Source organism: Corvus cornix, chromosome 9, assembly GCF_000738735.6.
Source record: "Corvus cornix cornix isolate S_Up_H32 chromosome 9, ASM73873v5, whole genome shotgun sequence".
NCBI lineage: Eukaryota > Metazoa > Chordata > Aves > Passeriformes > Corvidae > Corvus > Corvus cornix.
Window position 1 is genome coordinate 23,231,386 of NC_046339.1, and position 24,276 is coordinate 23,255,661.

Here is a 24,276-nt window from a genome sequence, read left to right on the forward strand (position 1 = left end):
ATTTGGGAATGGGACCAACCATGCACCCAGGCACCAAGGTATGGGTCTCACCAGAACCTGTAGAGGTGGGTGCATGTATTTAGTGAGAGACAGGACCCACTGTGTGACTAAATGTGCATTTTCTAACACAAAATTTGGCAAAGCAGGTGTCTGATGGATGTTCAGAGGACGAAGTTGACTGCACCATGCAGTTCACCCCTCCTGCACTCCAAAAAGAATGGCTTTTTGCAGCTGGAGGCCACCCAGGACACTTTTCCTTTTCCATCCACGGCTTCCTGTGGTGGGCTGTACTCCTCAGAAAGAACCACCTTGGAGACCTGTTGGGTCCTTTGGAGATCAAGGCCTGAGCCCTCAGCCCAGGTGGCCTAGAGGACACAGGCCTGGCCTGCTGTGCTTCTGCCATGGGGTACCTCCAAGGAAAGCCATGTGTTGGAAGAGTTTCTCCTCTGCTGGCAAAGCTGTCGAAGGAGCATCCACAAGAGGGATGCACACCAGGAGTGGAGTGGAATCCATCATGGAGAGAGGTAAGATTCTCTAGCACCAAAAGGAGGTGTAGAAGCAGCTCTGCATGTGGCTGGTGATGTTCCAGATGACTAGTGGCTGGACATCTGGAAATGCAGGAGGTCGCTGGAGTACAAGAGGTATTGCAATCCGAGCCTCTTCCTTCGCCCCTGGATTTGCCCTGATGCCATCTGGGAGAGCAAGGGAAAGAGATGTGAAGCGAAAATCACCCATCCCATCAGCACATCACAGCCATCCCCTCGACAGATGGAGAAAGCATTGGGACGCAAGCATGATGTGAGAAGGGAGAGAGGAGTGGTGAGTGGTCCATGGAAGAGGTCTGGGAACCATGTGCAGAAGGCAAAGATAGTTTGGGCTCTTCCAGAAACTGCTCTTCTGTAATTTGAGTGGATCCTTTATGTTTTCCAAGCTCTCTTCTGCATCTTTCCCCTCCATCTGTCATGTGGTAGAAGTATCTTTATCTGGCTAGTGCTGTAACTACTTGTGGAGTCAGTATGTCCAAGCATTTCCACCAATATTTATGTGCTCAGGTGTCTTTGTTGTTTCAGCAGCAACTACAATTTCTCAAATGTCTGTTAGAAGAGGCATTTTGGAACAAATCAGCAAAAGGCTCTGGAAGAACCATGTGGGACAGTCTCCTGCAAGCCCTTGTGCCTCTTCTTCCATGGATGGGGATGTTGCTAAGGCTGCCATGAGTGAGGCAGGGATCAGTGAGACCCACAGGAAGCTGGGGATGGATTTCAGTGGCATCTACCTGTCTCGGTGGAAGAAGAGCTTGGAAGGCCACAGCTTGCTGGAGTAAATATGGATGGGAGATCTTTTAAAAGGAGAGGCTTGAGGTGGGAGAAAGTCAGTCCCCTTCCAGCTGCAGTGTGTTTGGAGACACTCTGGACACAAGAAAGTCTGCTCTTCTGGGAAAGCAGGGGATGAAGGGATGAGAAATAGGAACCAGCCGTGCTGAAGGAAGTGCTGCAGATGATGCTGAAATAACCAGCGTGGCCAGAAGTGCCTCTCACTCATCACAGGCAGGACAGGATCCCTGTACCACGGTGGAGATGGTCATTGCCTGAGGGCCTCCACCTCCCCTGGGTCACTTTGTAGAACCAAATCCTTGAGCTGGCACTGGGCTCCCACCTGTACTGAAGCCACTCTAGGCACTGCCATCCACGTGCAGGTCACTTTGCCCTGAGCCTGCTGGGAGCAGGGACAAGAGCTAACCCAGGTGCTTCCAGTCAACCTCCATCTGTGTACAGAGTGAAGGCTATAGGAGAGGAGGGACCTGTGCAGGGGATCCAGGAGATCCTCCCTCCAAGGGAGGCTCGTGCTCTTGAAAGCAAGCCTGGGAGCTGGACCTCCTGGCTGGGCTTCCAACAGCAAACCTGTAGCTTCTGTTGGGTGGACAGGGTGAGTGGACCAGCCCTAGCAGTGGTCTAGGGATGCTTTTAGGGCTCAAGGGCTGGCTGACATGGTCGAGGGAATTCTCGGTTGGTGTGTATGTGCCAAAGGCTGAAGCTGGTCCTGTAGCCAGCAGCAAAGATGGGCACATGAAGGCTGGGACAGCATCACAAAGGCTGCCCTTCATAAACCAAGCCATGCCCCACCGGCCCCAAGGGTACAGGCCAGGAGTGACACAATCGGATGGAGAAGGTCTGCAGAGGAAGTGGGAGGAGGCTGACTGCTAATCTCAGCATTTCTTCCCAGGTTCATCCCAAAAATTTACCAAAAGTGCAGCGTGATGCTTCCTTCTGTCTGCGGGGCACTTATTGAGCTGTCTGGTCACTGCCGTTGGCTTTTTTTTTTTTTTGCCAGATCACGTGTAAGAATCATTTACTGCCTTTCAACTCCACTGCCATTGCCAGGAGCACGCAAGGGAGCGGGCAAGCACTCGGTGCTGCGAGCCAAGGGTCGACGGGCACCTCAGCAGCAGTTACTGGCAAACACACAAAACTCAGCTCTAGATCCAGCAGGGACTTTCTGAGATTAGTTCTGGGCAAGGCAGGGGGTAGGCAGCACAAAGAAAATAGCCCCTCCTGCGGCGTTTCAGCCCGCAGGAGAATTCAAATGTCACAGCTTGGGAATTTTCCGTCTGAAGCCCCTTGTAAAATGCAAAGCGCTGTGCCCCGCTCTGCCTCCCGCCTGCGGAAGGGTTCAGTGCCAAAGTGAAAGGCTTCCTAAAAGTGGGCTGATCCAGGGAGGGGGGCGACTTAGGAGCTATTGAGAAACAAGGAAGGACAAACAGTGTTAGGTCATTGCTTCTGCAAACACAGCCAAGGTTGTTCCTCTATAAAAGGGGCAGCAAGCGGTTCCAGAGCCATCACAGACTTGGAGGGGACAGTCTGTGACCAAGGCTGCCTCACGCTCCCCTCGGCACCCGACCCCCTCCTCCAGCATGAAACTCGCACTCTTCACTGTGCTGTCCCTCGGGATAGTGGGTAAGTGTCTGCTGAAAGCAGCCTTTGGGGGAAGGAAGTCAAAACCTCCGTGGACCCCAGGCTTCCCCCAGGCGAGGCTGTTCTAGAGCTGCAGCGTGTGCCAGAGCAGGCAGCTGTTAAGGAAAAGCCGGGACATAAAGCGGTGCTTGCTTTGGCACCCTGGATCTGTCAAGGAGATCGGTATTCTGAGTGTTACTGACCGCAGCTTGGGCCAGCCCGGGGTGGAGGGAGGGCTGCAGCTCCCCACACTGCCGATACCCACCTTGCAAGGAGGAGGGATGCTCCGCTCCCACCACCACGGAGGGGAATGCTTGGCACAGGCTCCGCACTCCTGCTGTCACGGGCTGAAGGCAAAAATCATCCTCCGGCCAACTGCTGTGCTGGGAGAGGAGCACGGGCTCAGCCAGGGGGGAGAAATTATTGCAAGACCTGCCTGCCGAGCTTGTGCATGTGTTTGGTTAAACCTAAGGGCAGTGACAATAAAATAGAGCTTAAATAATGAAAGATGCGGTGTGCTCCCCGCTCTGCTCCTGCGCTGCTCTGTCCTGCCGCTGCAGCTGCATTTTGCTCGGGCTCCTGCGTGTTTTATGCCAAATTTGTGCTGCTGCAGGGCTGGGTCTGCTTGGAGTGATTCTTTCCTCTTTCGCTGCTCTCAGCTCTGGCAGGCAATGGGCTGATAGCCGCGGCAAGGAGACTGCTGTCTGCACCCGATGCGGGGACAGGGAAAGAGGGATCTCCTTCCTGGAGTAGGCAGCAGGTCCCTCTGATCCCCCATAAAGTGTGGTGGTGATTAATGTCCTCTGGCAGGAAGTGCTCCCTGTGCCTCTGGCATCAGGAAGTCCTTCAGCACCTCTGCTGAACATTAGCATGCGAAGATATTTTCCTAATGGTTCTTCCTCGTCCTCCCCTGCATGGAAAGAGACAAAAGGTCACCCAAAAGGTCTGTGACAGTGGCCAGGGCACTCAGGCTCCTATTACTTTCCCAGTATCACCAGTGCAGCTGGGCTGACTCCCTCAGGAAGTCCCCATCCAGCCTCTGCCCCAGGCAGGATGGTTGCCAGTATTAGGTTAAGGTGACCATGGCTTTGTGCAGCCAAGGATTGAAAAATGTATGATGAACTTGAAACACATATGAAAAAAGAGGTGATGGACGTAGGAATTGAGGCTAAGGATCCTCCCTGTGGCCAAATTCAGCACCTCCACTGGAAGGCTTGAAAATCAAGTAAAGAGAGGCTGTTTCTGAGATGAAAGAGAAAATGGAAACGACGCAGGTTAATCTGGAGGTGTTTGGATGAAATGTGCCATCGAGGGTTTGGAGGGACAGAGTGGTGCAAGTGGCCTCTTGGTCTGCACAACCCTGCCCAGAAGGGGCAGAGTGAAGGTGAAGTGTCAGCACAGGCTGGCCACATCCTTGAACTGCAAGTTTCCAGCATTTCTGGGTTCAGGTTTCTGGAGGAGACATGAACCTGCATCCACCTGAGGCCTTTGCTTTGCTCTGGTCCACCAGAGCAACCATTCAGCTGCCTTTACTGGTGGGGGGACTCATGGAAGGACTGTGGTGGTGCTATGGCATCTCTCCTGGGGTGCAGTGGAGGAGGTGAGACACAGAGGCAGTTCAGGATATCAGATCATTCAGCTGCCAAGGAGGTGAGAGTGGCAGTGCACTGTACACAGCCTTGCCAGGTCAGAGCTGCTCCCTCTCTGGGCCTATTGGCACAGGCACTGCTTCAGCGCTCCAACTTTTCTCTCCGTTTTTGCAAAGGCTTGAGCTTGATTTCTATTGAAGTGTGTGGATTTGTTCTTCTAATCCTGTGGATGTTGCTGTGAGTCCAGGCTGCTTGAATGACCATAGTCCAGGGCCAGGAATGATCATCCCAGATGTTCCTGACAGAGCACAAGTCAGGCAAGAAAGAAAGAAAGAAAGGACCTTCCTGCATGGCTTGGGAGATCCTGCATGTGGCCATCACCCAAGGCCGTGACCACAGGGAACCACTGACCTTGTGCTCACAGGGAACCATTGACCTTGTGCTCACAGAGATGCTGTTTCTCTCCAATCAATGCTTTTCTACCTTTTTGAGACTATTTATTTCTGGTTCTTTCTACAGCTTTGTGTTTTGCTGCTCCCCAAAAGCCAAGCATCAGGTGGTGCACAATATCCTCAGCAGAAGAGAAAAAATGCAATAGCCTGAGGGACCACATGCAAGAGGAGAACTTTGCTTTCAGTTGCCTGCAGAAAGCATCGTACCTCGACTGCATAAAAGCCATTTCGGTGAGTGGGCAGCAAATTCCTGTGCTGGGAAGATTCAGCAGCCTGTTACACCTGGTGATGGAGTTTCCTTTCAATCACTGGTTGTTACCTGTGATCCCCCTGTTATACACAAGGATCCAGGAGAGACTCTGGGAAGCGCTTTTCCTGCTTTTTGTTAATTGATGAAATCTCTTTGCTGTTTAGAATAACGAAGCAGATGCCATTAGCTTGGATGGAGGTCAAATTTTTGAGGCAGGCCTGGCTCCCTACAAGCTGAAGCCCATCGCTGCTGAGGTCTATGAACACAGTGAAGGTACATTTCCATGCAATATTTTTAAGCCAGGTGGTGGTAACAAACTGAGAGTGCAAAGGCCATCCTTTCCAAGCAGAGTTCCCACATGTTTTGGTTGGGGGTCCAAGATATTGCCCCTGGCTTCCAGCTCCCAGAGGGGAAGGCCTGGGGGGCAAAATGTGAATCATTACCCCTGGCTACAGGATCCAGGGCCCCATTTCTGGCCATCTGCTGCAGTGAAGGTCTCTGATCCCATGAGCAGAAACCATGGTTCTCCTGAAGCATGGCATAAAAACTGTGCTGGTCCCAGAGATCTTCTGCTTTCAGTGGCCTTGAACTCTGTGAGCAAAACATGGAGCTAGGAGGCACAGGTAAGTTCTGTGATTTCCTGTGCAGTCATCAAGACAGAAAAAAAATGGTTGGAGAGGCAACAGCATTACTAGTGGTTGGGAGGGACACCCAGTTGAGATCACTGAGGTGAGAAACGCAGGCAATCCCCAGGAAAAAAGAAAAGAAGCATGAAAAGGGCTCTGCGACAATCCCTTCTGATCGGAGTTAGATCCACGGCTCCATCCCTACTCACTCACTGTACCATCCTTCATGTCTCCCATCTTTCTCCTGGGAGCCAAACCGATGCTATTTCCCCACCACATCCAAAGCTCCCAATCTCTTTTGACCTCTTCCCTGGAGTTCAGGCTGTTTGTACACAATATTCAGGATCAAAGCAACATGGCAGAGTCATTGCCAATGAGGTAGCTAAGGAAAAGGTATTAAATGGGAGGCTGAGGTCTCTGCCACCCCCAAAACTCAGCCATATGGAGCATGTGACAGACTGGGTAAAATTCTAAAGACTAAATATGGAGTTTCAGTCTCACAAGGCGTCCATGGGAAATGGCACTTGAGAAGAGACTTGCCAATGGAGACTTGCAAAAAGATTTGTTGAAGTTCCTTACAGATCTGTGGCACCTTGAGCACGGTAGCATTTTCAGGTCACTTACTGTAAGCTGTAATGTACACAATTAGTTCAATATCGGCAGCGTAGCTCACACCCAAGAAAATGAGGAAACCACAAGCGTTCAACCAAATCGCTGATTGTTTGGAAGTGCAGCACTTTGTTCTCTGAAAACTGGGGGTTTAGCAGGATTTCAAATGTTCCTAAGTCCTCTTTTCTCATTGCTTTATTCCTTTTTCCTGCACTGCAGGCTCCACTACCAGCTACTACGCCGTGGCTGTTGTGAAGAAAGGAACAGGCTTCTCCATCAATGAGCTGCAGGGCAAGACCTCGTGCCACACGGGCCTGGGCAGGTCGGCTGGCTGGGTCATCCCCATTGGAATACTGACCCACCGTGGGGACATCGAGTGGGATGGCAAAGACTCGGGCTCCATCGAGCAAGGTGAGCTGGGGCACGGCGACATCGGCCGTGGGAGTTCAGCCAGGGCTGCTGTTACGGTGAAAGGGGTGTTGCCCAACCTTCTGCAGGCATCCAGAGGTAGCTCGCAGGGCACTGACATTTCTTGTGGATCCCCTCCCTTCCCAGTCCTCCTAAAAGTGAATTTTTGACCAACTATTGCTTCCTTTTCCTCCACAGCTGTGGCCAATTTCTTCTCTGCCAGCTGCGTTCCTGGTGTCACCACTGAACCCAAACTGTACCGTCAGTGCAAGGGGGACGCCAAGACCAAAATGTCCCGTACAGGACCTTATTCTGGATATTCTGGGGCTTTTCAGTGAGTGAGAGTTATTTTTCCTTTGGGCCTGACACATGCACGTTTTTGTTATACCAAGGAGGGCTGTGTTGGAATCAGGGGTCCTGAGGAGACTGAATTACTTCTCTGCCATTACAATTTCTTGCCTTCCAGCACAGCTTTTTTTTTGGGAAGACCATTCCTCTATGGCTGCAGTTTATGCCAAAAATAATTTGCTGAAACGGGAGATGGGGAGTCACAATGCCTGTTTTTCTAACTTCTCTTCTCTTCCTCCCACCTGCAGCTGTCTAAAAGATGGGAAAGGAGAGGTGGCTTTTGTGAAACACACAACTGTTCAAGGTATGCTTGCAAGATCCCTCATTTCTCCTCTTTCTAGTCCCACCTCTCGCTGCCACTCCATCCTACAATTTGTCTACACTGTGCAGCTTTTATTCCTCTCCAGGCCCAAACCCCTCTTTCATCTCTTGAAAAAGGTTTTGCACATTGTGAACTGACTAATCCTTGTTACTGAGAAATAGGATTATGGTGGATCCATGTTTTCTTCTCTGAGGTTCTTCTTTGTAGCTGGAAAACCTGCTTGGTGCCGTATCTCAGAGCCAGCTGTGATGTGAGCAATGGAGCAGGTCACCTATCCCTCTGGGAGGGATTTTGGAGAGAATTCAGCCCACAGCAAGAGTTTACTAACTCTGTGGAGACCAAGGATGGCCTGGCACACCCAGGACCTGCAGTGAGCTCAGTGGAGGGTCACCAAGGTGGTCATGGGGCAGGGACAATTGTCCTGCAAGGAGGTGCTCTGTGGGATGGGCTTGATCAGCCTGGGGACCAGATACGAGGGGAATTTTTTTCTCCTTGAGGACAGTGAAGCACTGGGATAGGTTGTCCAGGACAGCTGTGCACTCTCCATCCTTAAAGGGTTTCAAGATCTACCTGGAACATCCTGGTCTGTCCCTGCCTTGACCAGGGGTATTCAAAAGTCCCTTCACACTTGAATTCTCCTCTAACCTTGTGATCTCAGTCCTGGGCTTTGTCTTCAGCCTTGACATTAGTCACCTACTGGCCTTCACAGACCATGTGCAGCTGCTGACCTGTTCAATCCATTTGTATGGTGTTTGGAAACCTATTTGGATCCCTTTGTGCATAAATCCTTGTACTGTTGGGTCAGTTACGGCAGAGGCAGAGGTGATCTCTCTTCCAAAGGCATCGCCTTCATGTGCCCACGATGACCCCATTGCAAGGGGGGTGCCTGCAAGCTGTCTTCTGCAGAAATAAATGAATTACAAAGCTTCCCCACACTGGCTTTTCTGTCTGTTTTCATGGTGACACAACTCATGGTTCCTCCCTTCCTTCAGAAAATGCCCCAACTGAGAAGGATGAGTACGAGCTCCTGTGTCTGGATGGCACCCGCCAGCCCGTGGACAACTACAAGGCCTGTCACTGGGCCAGGGTTCCTGCTCACGCCGTTGTGGCTCGAGATGACACCAAGGTCAATGACATCTGGAACTTCCTCTCCAAAGCACAGGTATCAATCACCAAGCTCTCCTTTCCTTCTCTAACATCCCCTGTCCTCTGGTTTTGATTGCTTTCTCCAACTTTCCAAGAGTTTTGGTGTGGTCATTTGCTGATTATTTTTCCCTCGTGGCAGGAAAAATTTGGCGTGGGCACAACCAGCACCTTCCACCTCTTTGGGCCACCTGGCAAGAAGGACCCAGGCCTCAAAGACTTGCTCTTCAAAGACTCTGCAGTACGGCTCAAGCAAATCCCATCACTGATGGATGCCCAGCTCTACCTGGGCTTTGAGTATTACAGTGCTGTCCAGAGCCTCCAGAAAGGTAGGTAGGATATCAAACACCAATGTAATGTCAGCATGGGCTGTGTGGAAGAGTTGGCATTGACAAATACCACCAGGCAAAAGGAACGTGATTTTTTCAGACTGTATCATCTGCAAAATATTTCCTGTGAAATCACAGAACCTTCACAAACTTCACTTACATCAACACAGGAATTTGTTGTATCCAAAGCCAAAATAACATCATCACCACACTGACAAATAGAGAAAATCTACACAAACTCCACACACTGGAGTGGTAGAGATGGTGGTAGAGATTGGGCATGGTCAAAACTGCTCCTTAGAAAAGCCATTTCTGGGATGTAAAAAGAAGGAACATCCCAGGACACCAGGTTCAGACACTTGAGGGAAACAATGTCCTTTATTTCCATCTAGACTCATCAAGCATTTTCTGATAGCTTTCTGAGAGTCAAACATCCCACAAATGATCTCTGAAGCCCACTTAGAATTCATGGTACCATTTAAAGTACTTCACTTCTGTGAAGTAGCATTTGTGGAGGAGGGTAAATGGGCTTCACATAGCATCAAACCAGATTATTCAAGTGCTGTTTTACAGAACCATAACTAGGTTGTAATTTTCCAGCTCGGCCTGGTCTTAGTCTCATGGCTGTCTGGGCTGTGAGGAGTGCAGAGACGTGGGACATATTACAGGCTGCAATTCCAAGTACTATTATCACATGGGCATTTAGTGGTTGTGCTGTCTTAGCTGACAGAAATCTGCCTGAATGGCTTGTGTTAGGCAGAAATTCACCTTTCTGACCTGCAAGTTGATTTTTGAGCCTCCTTCAGCTCAAGAATCACCTTTTCTTTTCTTGCCAGCCCAGGGCTTAATTAACAAGAACTCCTTGCCCTGAGCAGCAGCAGGTTGGTGTGTATGGTGTGTGGCTGAGTCCCTTGCAGCTGGGATGTGGTTCCACAGGGCTCATCCTTGTTCTCCCTGCGCTGCCCTTGCAGACCGCCTGACCCCCAGCCGCAGAGGCAACAAGACACAGTGGTGTGCGATTGGCAGGGATGAGAAGAAGAAGTGTGACGTCTGGAGCGTGATGAGCAAGGGGGAGGTGGAGTGTGTTGTGGCAGATGACACCAAGGAATGCATCACGAAGATCATGGTAGAGCTTTTTTCCCCTTTTCTTCTCACTGTGAACTTCCCAGAGGCTTCTTTCACCATCTGAGCTCTGAAAAGCGCTGGCCTGGGGACGTGCAGCGTTTCATTTCTGCACCTTTCCCTTGCAGAAAGGTGAAGCAGATGCCATCAGCTTAGATGGAGGCTTTGTCTACACTGCTGGCATGTGTGGCTTGGTGCCAGTGATGGCAGAGAGCTATGAGGGTAAGCACAGCCCTGTCTCAGGGTCCAGGTGGTGGGGAATGGGCTGGTGCCAAAGTGCCGGTTTTATTCTGGAATCTTACAAAGCAGCTGCAGTGCTGCATCCTGCAGAAATCACAGAATATCCTGGTTTGGAAGGGACCCACTGGGATCATCAGTCCAGCTCCTGGCCCTGCACAGACACCCCAACAATCCCACCCTGTCCCTGAGAGTGCTGTTCAAACGCTCCTGGAGCTCTGGCAGCCTCGGGGCCGTGCCCATTTCCTGGGGAGCCTGGGCAGTGCCCAGCACCCTCTGGGGGAAGAAGATTTCCTGATAGCCAACCTAACACACGGTGCTCTGAGGCAACTCTGCTCACCATTGCACGCCTTGTCTTTCCATGAAAGTGGAACAGCCCTGGCAGAGCAGGCAGGGATAGTCAGGAACTCTTCTTTGTTTTAATTAGGATGCCCTGGTCCTTTAGCAGCAGCCTTGGTAAAACTGCTTGTTTCAGCTCAGAGGAACAGCTTGGAGGCTGTGCTTTGTTCTGCTGATGCACAAGGTGTTACTTGAAATGGTCACTTCTACAAAAGAATTTCTCCAGAAATCAGTGAGCTCGATTCTTCTTTTGGATTTGAGATGTCTTTAACACATCATCTTTTTCTTCTCCCCTCCCACAGATAATCACTGCGAATCAGGAGAAGAACCAGGTAATTACTGCCAACAGAGGGACAGAAAACAGTCCAGAGGGATATAAGTAGAAAAGTAGATATGAGTCATGAGTGGAGAAGAAATAGCCAGTCTCCACCCAAAGAGTGTCCAGTGTAGACATTAGAATTTAGGAGATAGGTTTAGCAGTCGGAGGGAAAGTCAGGGGCTGCAATAAGATCAAGGTGAAGCATTTGGTAGTGGCAGAGATTGGTGTGGTCACATCACAACAGTGTCAGGGCTGTGAACAGACAAAGAGGGTCTGGGCTGCAGCACGAGGAAATTGTTCTTTCTAGGAATGGAAAGCGGGAGAGGAGGGAAGAGTTTTGTCCTTTGCTAAGGAGAGAATAAGAAATCAGGAGTGGATAAGAAATCCTCACGTGTGTCTTGCTGTAGCCTTCTCACATACCCAGGTGTCAGAGCTTTGGAGGGCAGGGAACTGTGAGGGATAATAATTTCCCAGGAGCATGGTGGAAGTAGATGCATCACATCTACAAACTCTTCCATTGCTGCTGCCTGGCAAAGTATTTATAAGCACAAAGTAATTCTGTGCTGTTCATGCCCTTTCCCAAGTGAAGCCAGTGCTCTCTCCTAAGGGATCACAGTGGGATCCTTGGGTCAGGCCTTCATTCCTCTCTATTTTCTCTTCTGAAAGCAACCTACTTTGCTGTGGCTGTTGTGAAGAAGTTTGACAGGGATATCAACTGGAACAACCTGCAGGGCAAGAAGTCGTGCCACACCGCCGTGGGGAGAACTGCTGGCTGGAACATCCCCATGGGCCTGATCCACAACAGGACAGGCAGCTGCAACTTCGGTGAGTCCACTTTGGCATCCAGTTCTTTGAGCTGGGAATCTGCTCACAAAAAAAGGTTTTACCATCCTTCATCTGGTTTTCAAAGTTTCTCGTGCCTCAAAGATTCCCTCCTGGAGGGAGGAAATGGAGAAGGCTCTGTTATTTAAGGTTTCATTGAGCAAAATTTTAGGCCTTTGGTGTCTGCTTCAGAGTAAGATGTGGCACAACAGCTGCTTTGGGGGGTCTTTGCTTTCTTTTCACATCTCTCCCCTTCCTTTTGCAGCAGCCCAAGAGGCATTCCCAAAAAGGGAATATGGGCTGCCCCACAGGGGCCTGGTGCTTGTGCAGGGTGTGGAGTGGGGATAAAGGATGAAACAAAAGGGAGGGGAAGGGCTGAGAACAGGGGACAGAGGCTGATCTTCATTCAAGAAACTTAAAGGGACTGATCTGACTGCCTGAGAATCCATTGAGAGTTATGGTCCAACAAAAATAATTTGGAAACCTTATCAATATTATCAACCAAGACAAAGTAAGCTTATAGTTATTAAAAGGAAGTCTCTAACCACATGAAGATATTAGTGTCAGTGAGTTTTACTCCTGGCTTCTCTATCCTCCTGCCATCCTTTCCCACTGTCCCTTCTACTCCAAGAGCTCTGGCATTGCTGCCAAATGCAATTCTGCTGACCTATAAAGGCTGTGGAGGCTCAGGCTGGCTCTGTGTGAGCTGGGAATGGTTTGCAGGGAAAACAATCCTCTTTTTATGCCAAGATAGTGCCTATTGCACTTGAGCCTTAGGCCCTGCTTCATCACAGAATCACAGAATGGTTTGGGTGGGAAGGGACCTTAAAGCCCATCCTGTTCCACCCCCTGCCATGGGCAGGGACACCTTCCACTATCCCAGGTTGCTCCAAGCCCTGTCCAGCCTGGCCTGGAACACTTCCAGGGATCCAGGGGCAGCCACAGCTTCTCTGGGCAACCATAACAACAATTATCAATAATAACAGGACCCAAGTTCCCTAGTGAAAGCTGGGTGCACGTGATTTGTTGCCCACCAGGTCATGCTCCTTCTCCCAGCCCGTTTCCAGCTCCCCAGTGAGCGCTAACGCAAACTCAGGGCGAGAACGTGTTATTAAAATAAAACCTAACTTCTCAGGGCAGCAAAAGTGAATTTCTCCTATTCCTGCCTCCAGATGAATACTTCAGCCAGGGCTGTGCTCCTGGGTCTCCTCCTACATCCCGCCTCTGCCAGCTCTGCAAGGGCTCAGGGGGGGTCCCTCCGGAGAGGTGTGTGGCCAGCAGCCACGAGCAGTACTATGGATACACCGGAGCTTTGAGGTACGTGCTGGGGACACCCAGGCTGCCTCAGGTACCCTGGGGCTGACCACAGAGGGCAGCTCACAGGTGAAGTACAGCCTCGTGTCGACACTAGTTTGCTGAGCTACTCTTTTACTCCATTACACCGTTGAAAGTGCAGATCTCTGTAATTTTATACATATGCCACATGCTTTTCCTTTGCTTTCTGAAAATTGATGTAAAATACCAATTTTACCTTCTGTAAAACTCATGTCCTGCTGCCTCCAGGCAAACCCAGAAAGACACAAGCCCTCCCACAGTGTCAGAAGTGCTCCTCTTTTTAACCTAAATAAGGAGGGTAAAGACTGTGTTTCAGATATATTTAAAATATTTGTGGCAGGGCTCCTAGACCTGGCTGTCCTTGGAGATTAATTGTACAGAGTAAGACTCAAATCTAAGTCAAATTTGTGGGAAAGGGACAGGATTCAAGCACCCACATCACTGGCCTCTTTTCCTACTTCCCAGGTGTCTGGTCGAGCAGGGGGATGTGGCCTTCATCAAGCATTCCATCGTTGAGGAGAACACTGACGGTACGTGCTCAGGGCTGCCTTCCCCATCTGCATTATTGCTTAGGTGGGGTTGATGCTCTCCTGCTGCACAAGATCTCTGAATCTCCAAATCCATTCTCTTTAAAGGCAAAAACACAGAAAGCTGGGCCAAAGATCTGAAAATGGACCAGTTTGAGTTGCTGTGCACTGACGGGCAGCGGGCAAATGTCATGGATTACAGGAGATGCAACCTGGCCAAAGTCCCTACCCACGCTGTGGTGACACGTCCTGAGAAAGCACAACAAGTCCGTGAGCTGCTGGAGAACCAAGAGGTTTGTAGTGCTGAGAGTGGAAGAAATACTGTGGGGTTGCTCTGATTTTCCCCAAGTCAGCGTAAGGTGGAAGATCTTACCTCACTGCTGTGGGGTGACAGCCTTGTCCTTTGGCCTCCCCCTTCCTCCATCCCTTCCCAAGTGCTCTTTCTCCTCTGCCACCTTAGCAAACACACCTTTAGGTAGCAGTAGTTGCTGCTGTCATGCTATACTTGTGTGACATGAGTTTATCACCTCCTTTCTGAGCTCTGCTCTTGCTGGGGCATCTCAGAAACTGCTCTGTGGTGCCTGGTCTGTGCCACAGCTGGGTCAGGCTCAGCCCCAACAGCAGCCTCCCTGCACCCACACACACAGTCCTACAGCCACTGGGCTGACCATAACCAGGCTAAACCATCTCTGTTTCTCCCTGCAAACATTAATGTTGGCTCCACCATCAGCGTCTGGTGAGAGGCGCTTGGGTCCTTTTGCTTCTATTCATGGTTAAGTTACAGGACCTGCTGGCAGCATCTCTGCACACAGGGACAGGTTAAAATGGGGGAAAAAATGTGCCTACCAGTGAGCAATCCCTCCTCTAAGCATACAGACAGAGGGTTCAATCCTAAATTTCTAGAGCCTGGCTTGGGGCTCCCCAGGCTGACGGTGAAGAACCAGGAGCAAGAGCTAGGTCAGCTTTCTACTTCTCTCCTCTTCGTGCCTTTATTTCAGAGACTGTTTGGAGCAAAAGGGACCAAGAATAAAGATTTCAATATGTTTGCATATGAATCCAAGGACCTTTTGTTTAAAGACCGGACAAAGTGCCTGGTCAAGCTCCGTGATGGAATATCGTACAAGGAATTCCTGGGAGATAAATACTATTCTTCACTTGCCAGCCTCAACACCTGCAATCCATCAGGTAACTGGAACAGCCCCAGAGGAAGTCCTGAATTGCAGCTCTTACCTTGCAGGCACGAGCAGTTTCTTCTGGGACTGTCCATTCAATGCCTTTTAAGCATGAGGATGTCAATATTCTTTTCTCAAAGTTCCGTGGGTGAACTGAGAACAGGCTTAAAAACATGAATAAAAGACTTTCCCTCACCTTTAGAAAATATGGACTTTGAGAAATGACACAGAGAACTCCCTGGACCCAGCAGTGTGGGTTCACTGGGATTTGTGGTTAAAGCTCTTTTTTTGTGGCACACTGTGGGTTTTCCATGTGGTGACAAGGTTGGCATGGCTGGGTGTGTGCTGGTGGGACGGGAGTGTTTAAAGGCAGGATCTGAACTTCTCCCTGTCCTTTTCCTTTCCAGATCTTCTCCAGGTGTGCACCTTCCTTGAGGACAAGTAGTGAGATGAGAAGGATCCTCGAAGTGGGGGAGAAAACCTCAGTCCATGACTCCTCTCGTGCCCTCAGCACCGAACACTGACCTGTGGAGGGCCCTCTGCCTTCGCTGCTTTCTCTGCCCGCCCTCATCACTCTGAAAGTGGCTCTTTGACACTTTACAATTCTCTGCTGCCAGCACAGCAAAAAATAAAATCTCAAATCTAAGTGGGCGTCCTGAGCTGTTTCCAAATGGTCCTTAAGCCCATTCCTTCCTCAGTGCCTCTCACCGTAGGACAGTGACAGGTACCAGCGTGGCTGTTGTCACTTACTGCTGCGCCTTAGGGAAATTTCTGGCACCATTTGCCAAAGCAAAATGGATTAAATATACCCTAGAGCCTAATTAACAGATGCTTTGTACTCTCTGTGCTTTTGCTTTGCCCAGATTATCCCTGGCAGGTGACGGTCCCTTCCACAAGGCAGGACTCATTGAGCACATACCTGTATCGATGGGGAGAGTCCAGGATTTGCTCCAAAACGTGTTTGTTTTGGTAGTCTGTCTAATTCTGTGCTGAAAACAAACATGTAGTTTGTTTTGCCTGATTCTGATCCACAGTGAACATTAAAAGGCGAGACAAAAAGGGTTGCTGAGGCTTTCTGCTCCAGAGGAACAGCCTGGGCTCACCCAGGGTGTCCCAGTCCTGCTGTCAAGGCAGGCATGGAGGAGCTGCTGAGAGCACAAAGCTCCTCACTTTGAGGGAATGAATATTTTGATGGTTTTTGGATACATATGGTAAGTGTGGTGAGAAGCCCATCAGCCTGAATGAACATCCCCCTGGATGGCAGAAATGCAGAGCATGACAGGAAAGGATGAAATGTAGTCCCTCAATTTATGTAGGATGGATACACTGGACAGGTGGCTTTTTAACCCACTCTTCAAAACTAGCAAAGAAAAAGAATCAGTGCCTCTAACATGCTGTTTCTACAACTCAGCATGGCTGCAGTTAGAAATCTTTCCCCTCCCCAGAAACCTTCATCATCTGCATTTCATGTCAGGGGTAAGCCCTTGTCCCATAAGCAGAAGGCATGGATAAAAGGAACCTTGCTAGAGGACCACTCAAGCTGGAAGGGGCCTCTGGGGGTCTCCAGTCCAACCTCCTGCTCAAGGAAAAGGATCAACCAAGGTGCTCAGGGCTTGACCTCCAATGGTGGTGACTCCATAACCTCCCTGGGCAGCCTGTCCTGCTCCTGGCAGCCCCCAAAGGAGGAAATTCCCCTCACACCCACTCTGAACCTGTCTTGTTTCAATGTATTCCCGCTACTCCTCATCCTGCACCACTGTGGGAAGCAGAGCTCTGCTTCCCGATCTTCCTGGGGTCGTATCTTCCTGGGGCAAACCAGCCCCATGGAATGCTCAAGGTTGGGGACAGAGTGTTTGTAAAGCTGGAAAATGCCCTGGAGGTGCTGGTGACAGTGGCTGGACGTGAGCCCAGGTGTGCTCAGGTGGGCAAGAGGCCAATGGCCCCTGGGCTGTCCCAGCCATGGTGTGTCCAGCAGGCCCAGAGCAGTGACTGTCCCTCTGTGCTGGGACCTGTGAGGCACCTTGAGTGCTGTGTCCAGTTCTGGGCCCTCACAGCAAGAGAAACATTGAGAGCTGGAGCATGTCTGGGGAAAGGAACGGAGCTGGGAAGGGGCTGGAGCCCCAGGAGAGGCTGAGGGAGCTGGGAAAGGGGCTCAGCCTGGAGCAAAGGAGGCTCAGGGGGGACCTTGTGGCTCTGCACAACTCCCTGACAGGAGGGGGCAGCCGGCAGGGGTCGGGCTCTGCTCCCAGGGAACAGGGACAGGAGGAGAGGGAACGGCCTCAGGCTGGGCCAGGCGAGGTTCAGGATGAACATTAGGAAAATTCCTTCCCAGAAAGAGCTGTCCAGCCCTGGCACAGCTGCCTGGGATTTAAAAGCCCTGTGTGGATGTGGCACTTGGAGACATGGGTTAGTGGTGGCCTTGGCAGCACTGGGGGAAACGTTGCACGCGATGATCTCAAAGCTTTTCCAGCATAAACGATTCCATATTTCTCCAGGCTTCCCCAGCGAGTCTGCCTTCCCAGCTCCTCACGGGAGAACTACAGCTCCCATGGGCCCCCGCGCGCTGCCATTCCCGGCGTGCCGCGGGGCCGGAAGCGGAAGCGTGGCGTGGCCACGTGTGCGGGCCATGGCGGGCGGGCTGGAGCCGCACCTGGAGGCGCTGCGGCGGGAGCTGCGCGGCCCCGCTGTGCTCTCCGTGCTCATCGCGCTCATCGCCGTCGCCATCACCTTCAGTGAGTTGCGGGAACCTCCCTTTCCCCCCGCCCCGCGGCCTGCCGGGGGCCAGCACTCGCTGAGGGGGCGCCGGTGCCGCAGCCGCGGGTCAGGTGTCCCCTTCTCCTCCTCATCGCTCTCTCTCCCGCAGTGATCTGGCGGTTCGTGCAGGGCAGGAGGAGTAGCCGGAAGGCCGTGCTGCTGCTGGGCCTCTGCGACGCGGGGAAGACGCTGCTTTTCGCGCGGGTGAGCGGGGGGCTCCGAGCGGCGCGGGGGCTGCCCGGCTGCGGCCTCTCGTACGGAGGTGAAGCAGTTCCCGTTCGTTCGGTTTTTAATCTCCTAATGAAACTTAAAAGTTGGGGTTTATAGGTGTAAGGAGGGATGGAGACCGAGTTTTGTCTACCACGGAGTGTCAAAAGAAATTGAGTTTTGGTTTGAATATGTCGCAGTAAAAGGCTTAGCGATACTTGGCCTCATCGCAGTCCGCAGCTCCTCCCGAGGGGCAGCGGAGGGGCAGGAGCATATCTGGGACCAGGGACAGCACCCAGGGAACGGCTGGAGCTGTGGCGGGGAGGGTCAGGCTGGATCTCAGGACAAGGCTCTTCCTCAGAGGGCGGTCGGGCACTGCCCGGGCTCCCCAGGGAATGGGCACGGCCCCAGGGCTGCCAGAGCTCCAGGAGCGTTCAGACAACGCTCTCAGGGACGGGGTGGGATTGTTGGGGTGTCTGTGCAGGGCCAGGAGCTGGACTGATGATCCCAGTGGGTCCCTTCCAACCCTGGTATTCTGTTACTGTTAAGTCTGAAAACGAAAGGGGCACAGCCATGGTGGTCCCACCTGGAAAACTCTGAAGGATTTGCAGGCACACTCTCTTCTTTCTTTTTTAGTGGAGATTGACAATATAAATACATCTTTTTTCCCCTAATGACCATTTATTAATTAATTGGGGAAAGTAACCCCCAGCAATAGTTCTCTGCAGGAAACTGAGATCAGATCTCCGATGCCCATGACCCCTGTCAGACCATTTCAGTTTCTGAGTACATGAAGCGTGATGCTAAGCCTGGTTGAAGGGTTGGGAGCCTCCCAGGCTGTTTTTTCTGAAGCCTGCCTGTTCCCCCAGCTGCTGTCGGGGCGGTACCGCGACACCCAGACCTCGATCACCGACAGCTCCGCCGTGTACAGGGTCAGCCGGGACAAGGTGAGTGCACAGCTTCAGCCCTCACTCAGCTCAGGGTGTGCAGCCTTTCTCTGCTCCCTCTGCTAAACCTGCCCCTGAATCTTTTGTGCTGCTCAGGCCCCAGTTTGGTCCCAGTGTGGGGCAGGATTTTTCCAGGCAGTGCACGCTGAGAAAGTAGGGAAGTACTGGGATGTGTTAGAGCCTGCTGGGCTCCACAGGTTGTTTTTTCTTTGCTTGTCAAGTAGTGAAAGCCACACCTCCAGCAGCGTGCTTGGAGCAGGAGGGAGATTTGTGGGGGTTCACTGTTCTGATGAATTACTTTATTTCCTCAGCAGTAATTTCTGTTTCTCCCCAGAATCATTGAAATTAAAAGCTCTGTCAGGTCTAAGCAGAGGCTGCAGCTGCACTTTATATGGTCTCAGAAAGGATTTTGTTGTTTTTAGGTCCTGGGCTGCCACAGACCTGGTTATTTTCAGGTTTTTGGCAATTCTTTCATTCTGGAAATCTCTTCCTTGTGCTGGATGCACACGTGGGGGGAGAGCAGCATGCTGGCAGCACCTTAACTGCTGGTGAACTGTGAAAGTAGAGGGTGGTTTTGTGGCTTCACCTCCTCAGTCACTATTAACAACAGTGATAATAAGGTTACAAACTTGGTAGAAGGACATGCGGAGTTTTTTAAAGACCTCTCCCATTTTTGTGTCTCTTTAATTGAGCAGACGAGTATTTGGAGGGGGTGAGGCAGTGGAATGCTGCAAGGCAGATTGCTGCTGTTTTGATCCTTTTGTTAAAATCCTAGACAAGGTTTCCAATAAAACCCTAGAGCAGTGGGCTGGAAGGGGCTCCTGCAGCCTTATCTTGAGAGCAGTGACGTGGCCCTGGCTTGGCTGTTTGTTCTCTGCCACCTCCTGGCTTTGGCCCTTTCCCTTCCTTTCCTTTCCTGGGAAGGGAAACATTTGCAGTTTCCAGTTGAAAAAGGCTCTTGCAAAGGCATTTTTGTGTTATTCCCAGCGAAGTTCGGTGTATTTAGGGAGACTTGTGTGAATGGGTAAGGCTGTAGGTTGATATTCTCAGGGGCAGGTGGCATTGTGCCTTCAGGACACAAATCCAGGGTCAGACTGGTTTTCCCCAGTCTGTGATCACAGGAACCCCTGGATCAGGTGGTGTTAATTCCTTCTTGCTTGTGTTCCAGAGCACTAATGTGACCTTGATCGACCTTCCAGGCCATGAGAGTTTGAGGCTGCAGTTCTTGGAGAGGTTCAAGGCCGCAGCCAGGTAACGTGGAGGGGATCAGCATGGGAGGAGGGGGTGGGTGATCCTTTGGAAAGGGAATAAACCAAGTGATGGTGCTGGGAATGCTGTGAGCTGGGCTGGTGGTGCCCTGAGAATCAGAGCTCTGCTGTGGGGTAGTGCTGGTTCAGTTTTGCTTTGCCTTCATAGAGTATCTCGAGTGGGAAGGGACCCACAAAGATCATGGAGTCCAGCTCCTGACCCTGCTCAGGACCATCCCAAAAATCACACCATGAATTTCCTACTTACCTGTGCTTGTAGCGCACCAGGAGGCAAAGCTGCTGCAGCAGGGAGTCCTGGGGGATGTGGGATATCCTGGGGCTGACAGGGGGAGAAATTCCTGCTGGAGCTGGCCATGGGGTGTATTTCAGGCAGCACATGCTGCGAACCTCTCTTGACCTGGGTGAGACCAGATGTGGAAATCTCAGCCCAGGCTGGAATACTTGCAGAGGAAGGTGACTGGAGAGCTTCATCCCCATCACATGTCCTTCCCTCTTGCCCCAGAGCCATCGTGTTCGTGGTGGACAGCGTGGCCTTCCAGCGGGAGGTGAAGGATGTGGCAGAATTCCTGTACCAGGTGCTGGTGGACAGCACCGTGCTCAGGAACGCGCCCGCGCTGCTCATCGCCTGCAACAAGCAAGGTACCCTGGCTGCCCTGGGGTTGGGCCTGGCCACTCCTGCAGGCCAGGGCTTCGTGTTATGGCTGCTGATCTTGGGAGTTGGGATTTCAGCAAAAGGAAGGCTGGAATTCAGGCTTAAACTTTGACTGCTCAGCAGGAGCGTTTGCAGGACTGCTTGGGAGAGCTGCAGCTCTTTGGGTGGGTGTCATTAAGGCTTTTGCGTGGCTTTTTGGTTCTGCTTGCTTTGTGCAGAGCTGTTCCTCAGTCTCCAGGCAGCAGGAAATAGGATCAGCTGGAGCATAAGGAGCTATCCCTACACACTCGGCAGCTTCGAAGTTAAAAGGAGTTGTCCAGCTGCCAGGGTTCCATGTTTTCTCTGGAGTAGCCTGAACATCCAGCTACTGGAAAAGAGTCGCTTTTCAGATCCCTGCTAGTTCTGCAGTGAAAGTGTGGGTCTCTCTGTAACAGTTGGATGTTTTGGGGCAGTATCAGGTCTGGGTTTTGTAGTTATTTCCTGCCCTAACTGAGGAGCTGCCTGAGGCTTTCCTGGCTCTGCGTGCCACGGGTGGAAAGTGCAGGACAGGAGGGAGTGCTGGTGTATCAAACCCATCCTCTGAAGTAAGCAAGAAGAAGTTAATTCCCTGCATTGTATCAGACTGTTGGGTTGTTCCCATTCACGCCTGTGATCCCAAAGCTCCAGCATCCCTCATCCTACTGCAGGCACGGCTGTCCTTGTCCTGGTAACTCCAGTGACTGCACAGTGTGACCTGCCCTTACTTTAGGAGGAGGAACCAGGTTCTGAGTGCTGACAGACAACCAAAGAGCTGATTTCATGTTCTCTTCTCTCTAGATGTCACAATGGCAAAATCAGCAAAACTCATCCAGCAGCAGCTGGAGAAAGAGCTGTAAGTATGGAATGGGATCTCAGTCCCTCTGAGCTTTTCCTCTTGTCCTTTCTCTCTTCCCTCAGTGCTCAGTGAGCTCCCTTGAGCCGTGTCTGAGTTCTCTGTGGCACTGGGAACAGTCTGGTCTGGGGGTTGGCAGTGCTGGGTTTGCAGTTGGACTTCATGGTCTCAGAGGGCTTTTCCAAGCTAAATGATTCCTCGGATCTGTAATCCCTTTGCCCAGCAGACGGCAGCAGAGGTATTTGTGCTGTGCCTCTTCCAGGCTGAATACCCGGCCTGCTGGTTTTTAACAGAGCAGGCAGTTGCCACATGCTCACATTCTCCAGGAAAATAAGGATTGCTTGTTCTGATGTTGAGCATTTGCCAGCTACCTGTGTGTAGGTGTTGGATTTCTAGGTAGTTACCGTGTCCTGTCAGGCATGGTTATTCCAGTGTTCCCTGTGGATAAGGACACCATCACCATCTGACTTTTGGTGTCCTTTATTACAAAACCAGACCTGTCTGAACACCTCTCCCTGAGTTCCCTCCTACTCCCTTGAGCCGCTGCACTTGTGCCTTCCAACAGTGGCCAAAGGCCCTGGCTGAGCCTGACAGGGCAGTGCTGGGCCTCGTGTCCTTGGCATCCTGCTGGCAGAGCTGGATCCCAAACATCCCAGAGCCGTGGTGTAGGTGATATTCCCCTGCTGCTTCCTTCCTGACCCTTTCTCTTCTCTCCCTGCAGCAATACCCTGCGGGTGACCCGTTCTGCAGCCCCCACCAGCCTGGATGGCTCAGCCACAGGGGGCCCTGCCCAGCTGGGGAAGAAGGGCAAGGACTTCGACTTCTCCCAGCTGCCCATGAAGGTGGAATTTGTGGAGTGCAGTGCTCGAGGCAGCAAGGGAGAGGACGGAGAGGCTGACCTGGAGGGCCTCGAGAAGTGGCTGGTGAAGGTGGCCTGAAGAGAGACCGACAGGGCTGGGGGGTTGAAGGGAAAAAGGTGGTCTGGAGCACTCAAATCTCCTCTTGATGTAAAAAGAAGGAACTTCAGCTGGAAGTCAGCACTGTGGTGTCTTCCTCTGCTGCTCGTGGGCTTGGGAGCGACGTGACAATTGCTGGTGTGATTCCCTCTGACTGTCCCTTCGTGCTGCAATGTTTTTATCCTCTCCCCTCTTCCCTTGCCCTCCTCTGGCCTGCTGACCCTCTGGGCTTCTCTTTTTCCTTAATCTTTAGGCTTTCACTTGGTAGTTGCCAAGCAAATTAGGAAGGAGTGCACTGGCAGGTGAGTTTTAGAGACTGGAGTGTGCCTGGTGTTTCCTGCTGTGGTTTAGACTCCTGCTGCCTCTCAGAGCCACTGACTGCCTTATGGCTGGGGCTGCTGGGGAGCTCCCTAAGTTAGGCAGGCATTGAGAGAGTATAAAAAGCTGGTTTCCTCTTTGTCTCTACCTTCCCATTTTTCCAAACAGAAAACTCCATTTCTGTGGGGCTGGAGGAGTGTGAAATGCCCAAACCAGGCTGCCTGCCCTGCTTTACTCCTGCTTTACTCTGGGCCCATGTCTGGCGATTTCCTCTCTTGATCAGCTCCTGGGAGTGTTTTGTCAGCTGAGGGCCATGTCCTGAAAGCTTCACTCTGCTTCTTCCAGGCTCTCCTCCCAGAGCCACGAAGGAACACTTTTAAGAGTGGCAGAGCTACGGGGGGTCATGGCACGAACCTGTGAGGTGGGCACAATTTCAGATCCATACCTGCATCCAGTGTGGGACCTGTGGTGCCAGGCACTTGCTGTGCAGGCTCCTGCTGCCTCCTGCTCCCGTGGCTTCAGGGAGGTCTGTCTTTGTGTCTAATTAGTCAGCACTTGTGGCAGAGTGAGAGGGAAAGTCAAGGAGCTGCCAGCACGTGCGTGTGCTTCCTCCTCCTCCTGACGGAGATGCTCAAGGAAGAGGGGAAAGGGGAGGTTTCCCCAGTTTGTGTCTCACTGCACATTGCAGAGTCCTCGTGCAGTGACATTTTCCCTTTCTTTGTGGCTTCCCCTGTTGCTTTAGGGTTGAGGAGGTGGCTGGCTCCTGGCAGACCCTTTTTGTAGTTTGCAGCCCCCTCTTCCCCCGTGGTTTGATGCCTCCTTCATCACTCAACTCATCTGTTCTCTTTTTTTTCTCTTTTTTCTCTGTATCTGTGTTCTTTTCCTTCTCTGGGGCTTTTCCTGCCTCCCTGCAGCATTGCCAAGTGTTGGGAAGAGCAGGAACAGCCTTCAGCAAAGCTCTGTGCCTGTAATGGAGCTGGTCCTTGCATTTCCAGCCTCGGGAACCATCCATGCGGGAGGTGGGGAGGGTGATATTTACCAAACACGTTACATTCTTCTGTTTCCTGCAGGCAGAGTCCTGTTGGAACATGTTTGTCATGCTTTGAACTGCTTTAGCTGGAGGTCTTGGGCTGCCTGCTTTGAATCCATAATGCTGAAGTGGTTTTGGGTGAAAAATTGCTGTTTCTTTTTGTGGTTCTTGCAAAGACGCAGAGGCCAAGCACCAGCTTCAGCTTAAGGAGGGGGGAGGGGGGGAGATACCATGAGGCCATGGTGGGTTTTAAGTTATTCTTTTAAAAAGTATTCCTTAAGTAAATTCTCTTTTGCTTAAATGTTTGTTCTCAAGTCTTGCTTCACTCTGTGTGTTTGCCTTGGCTCTTCCCAGCGGTGTCAGATCCACATGG

At 51.5% G+C, this 24,276-nt stretch overlaps 1 protein-coding gene across 1 annotated transcript; it reads left to right on the forward strand.

The window, feature by feature from the left end:
* The first annotated feature begins 2,615 nt into the window (after window positions 1-2,615).
* On the forward strand, window positions 2,616-24,215 carry TF (transferrin). Its single transcript, XM_039557072.1, has 25 exons — window positions 2,616-2,954; window positions 5,060-5,223; window positions 5,407-5,515; window positions 6,697-6,888; window positions 7,084-7,219; window positions 7,482-7,537; window positions 8,548-8,717; window positions 8,841-9,027; window positions 9,999-10,153; window positions 10,278-10,371; window positions 11,028-11,057; window positions 11,711-11,869; window positions 13,039-13,183; window positions 13,667-13,731; window positions 13,837-14,021; window positions 14,727-14,913; window positions 15,308-15,341; window positions 15,764-15,777; window positions 17,396-17,632; window positions 17,764-17,858; window positions 18,731-18,808; window positions 19,977-20,059; window positions 20,579-20,715; window positions 21,545-21,599; window positions 22,321-24,215. The coding sequence occupies exons 1-25, from the start codon at window positions 2,912-2,914 to the stop codon at window positions 22,535-22,537; spliced, it is 3,027 nt and encodes a 1,008-aa protein (XP_039413006.1). The 5' UTR covers window positions 2,616-2,911; the 3' UTR covers window positions 22,538-24,215.
* The last annotated feature ends 61 nt before the right edge of the window (window positions 24,216-24,276 follow it).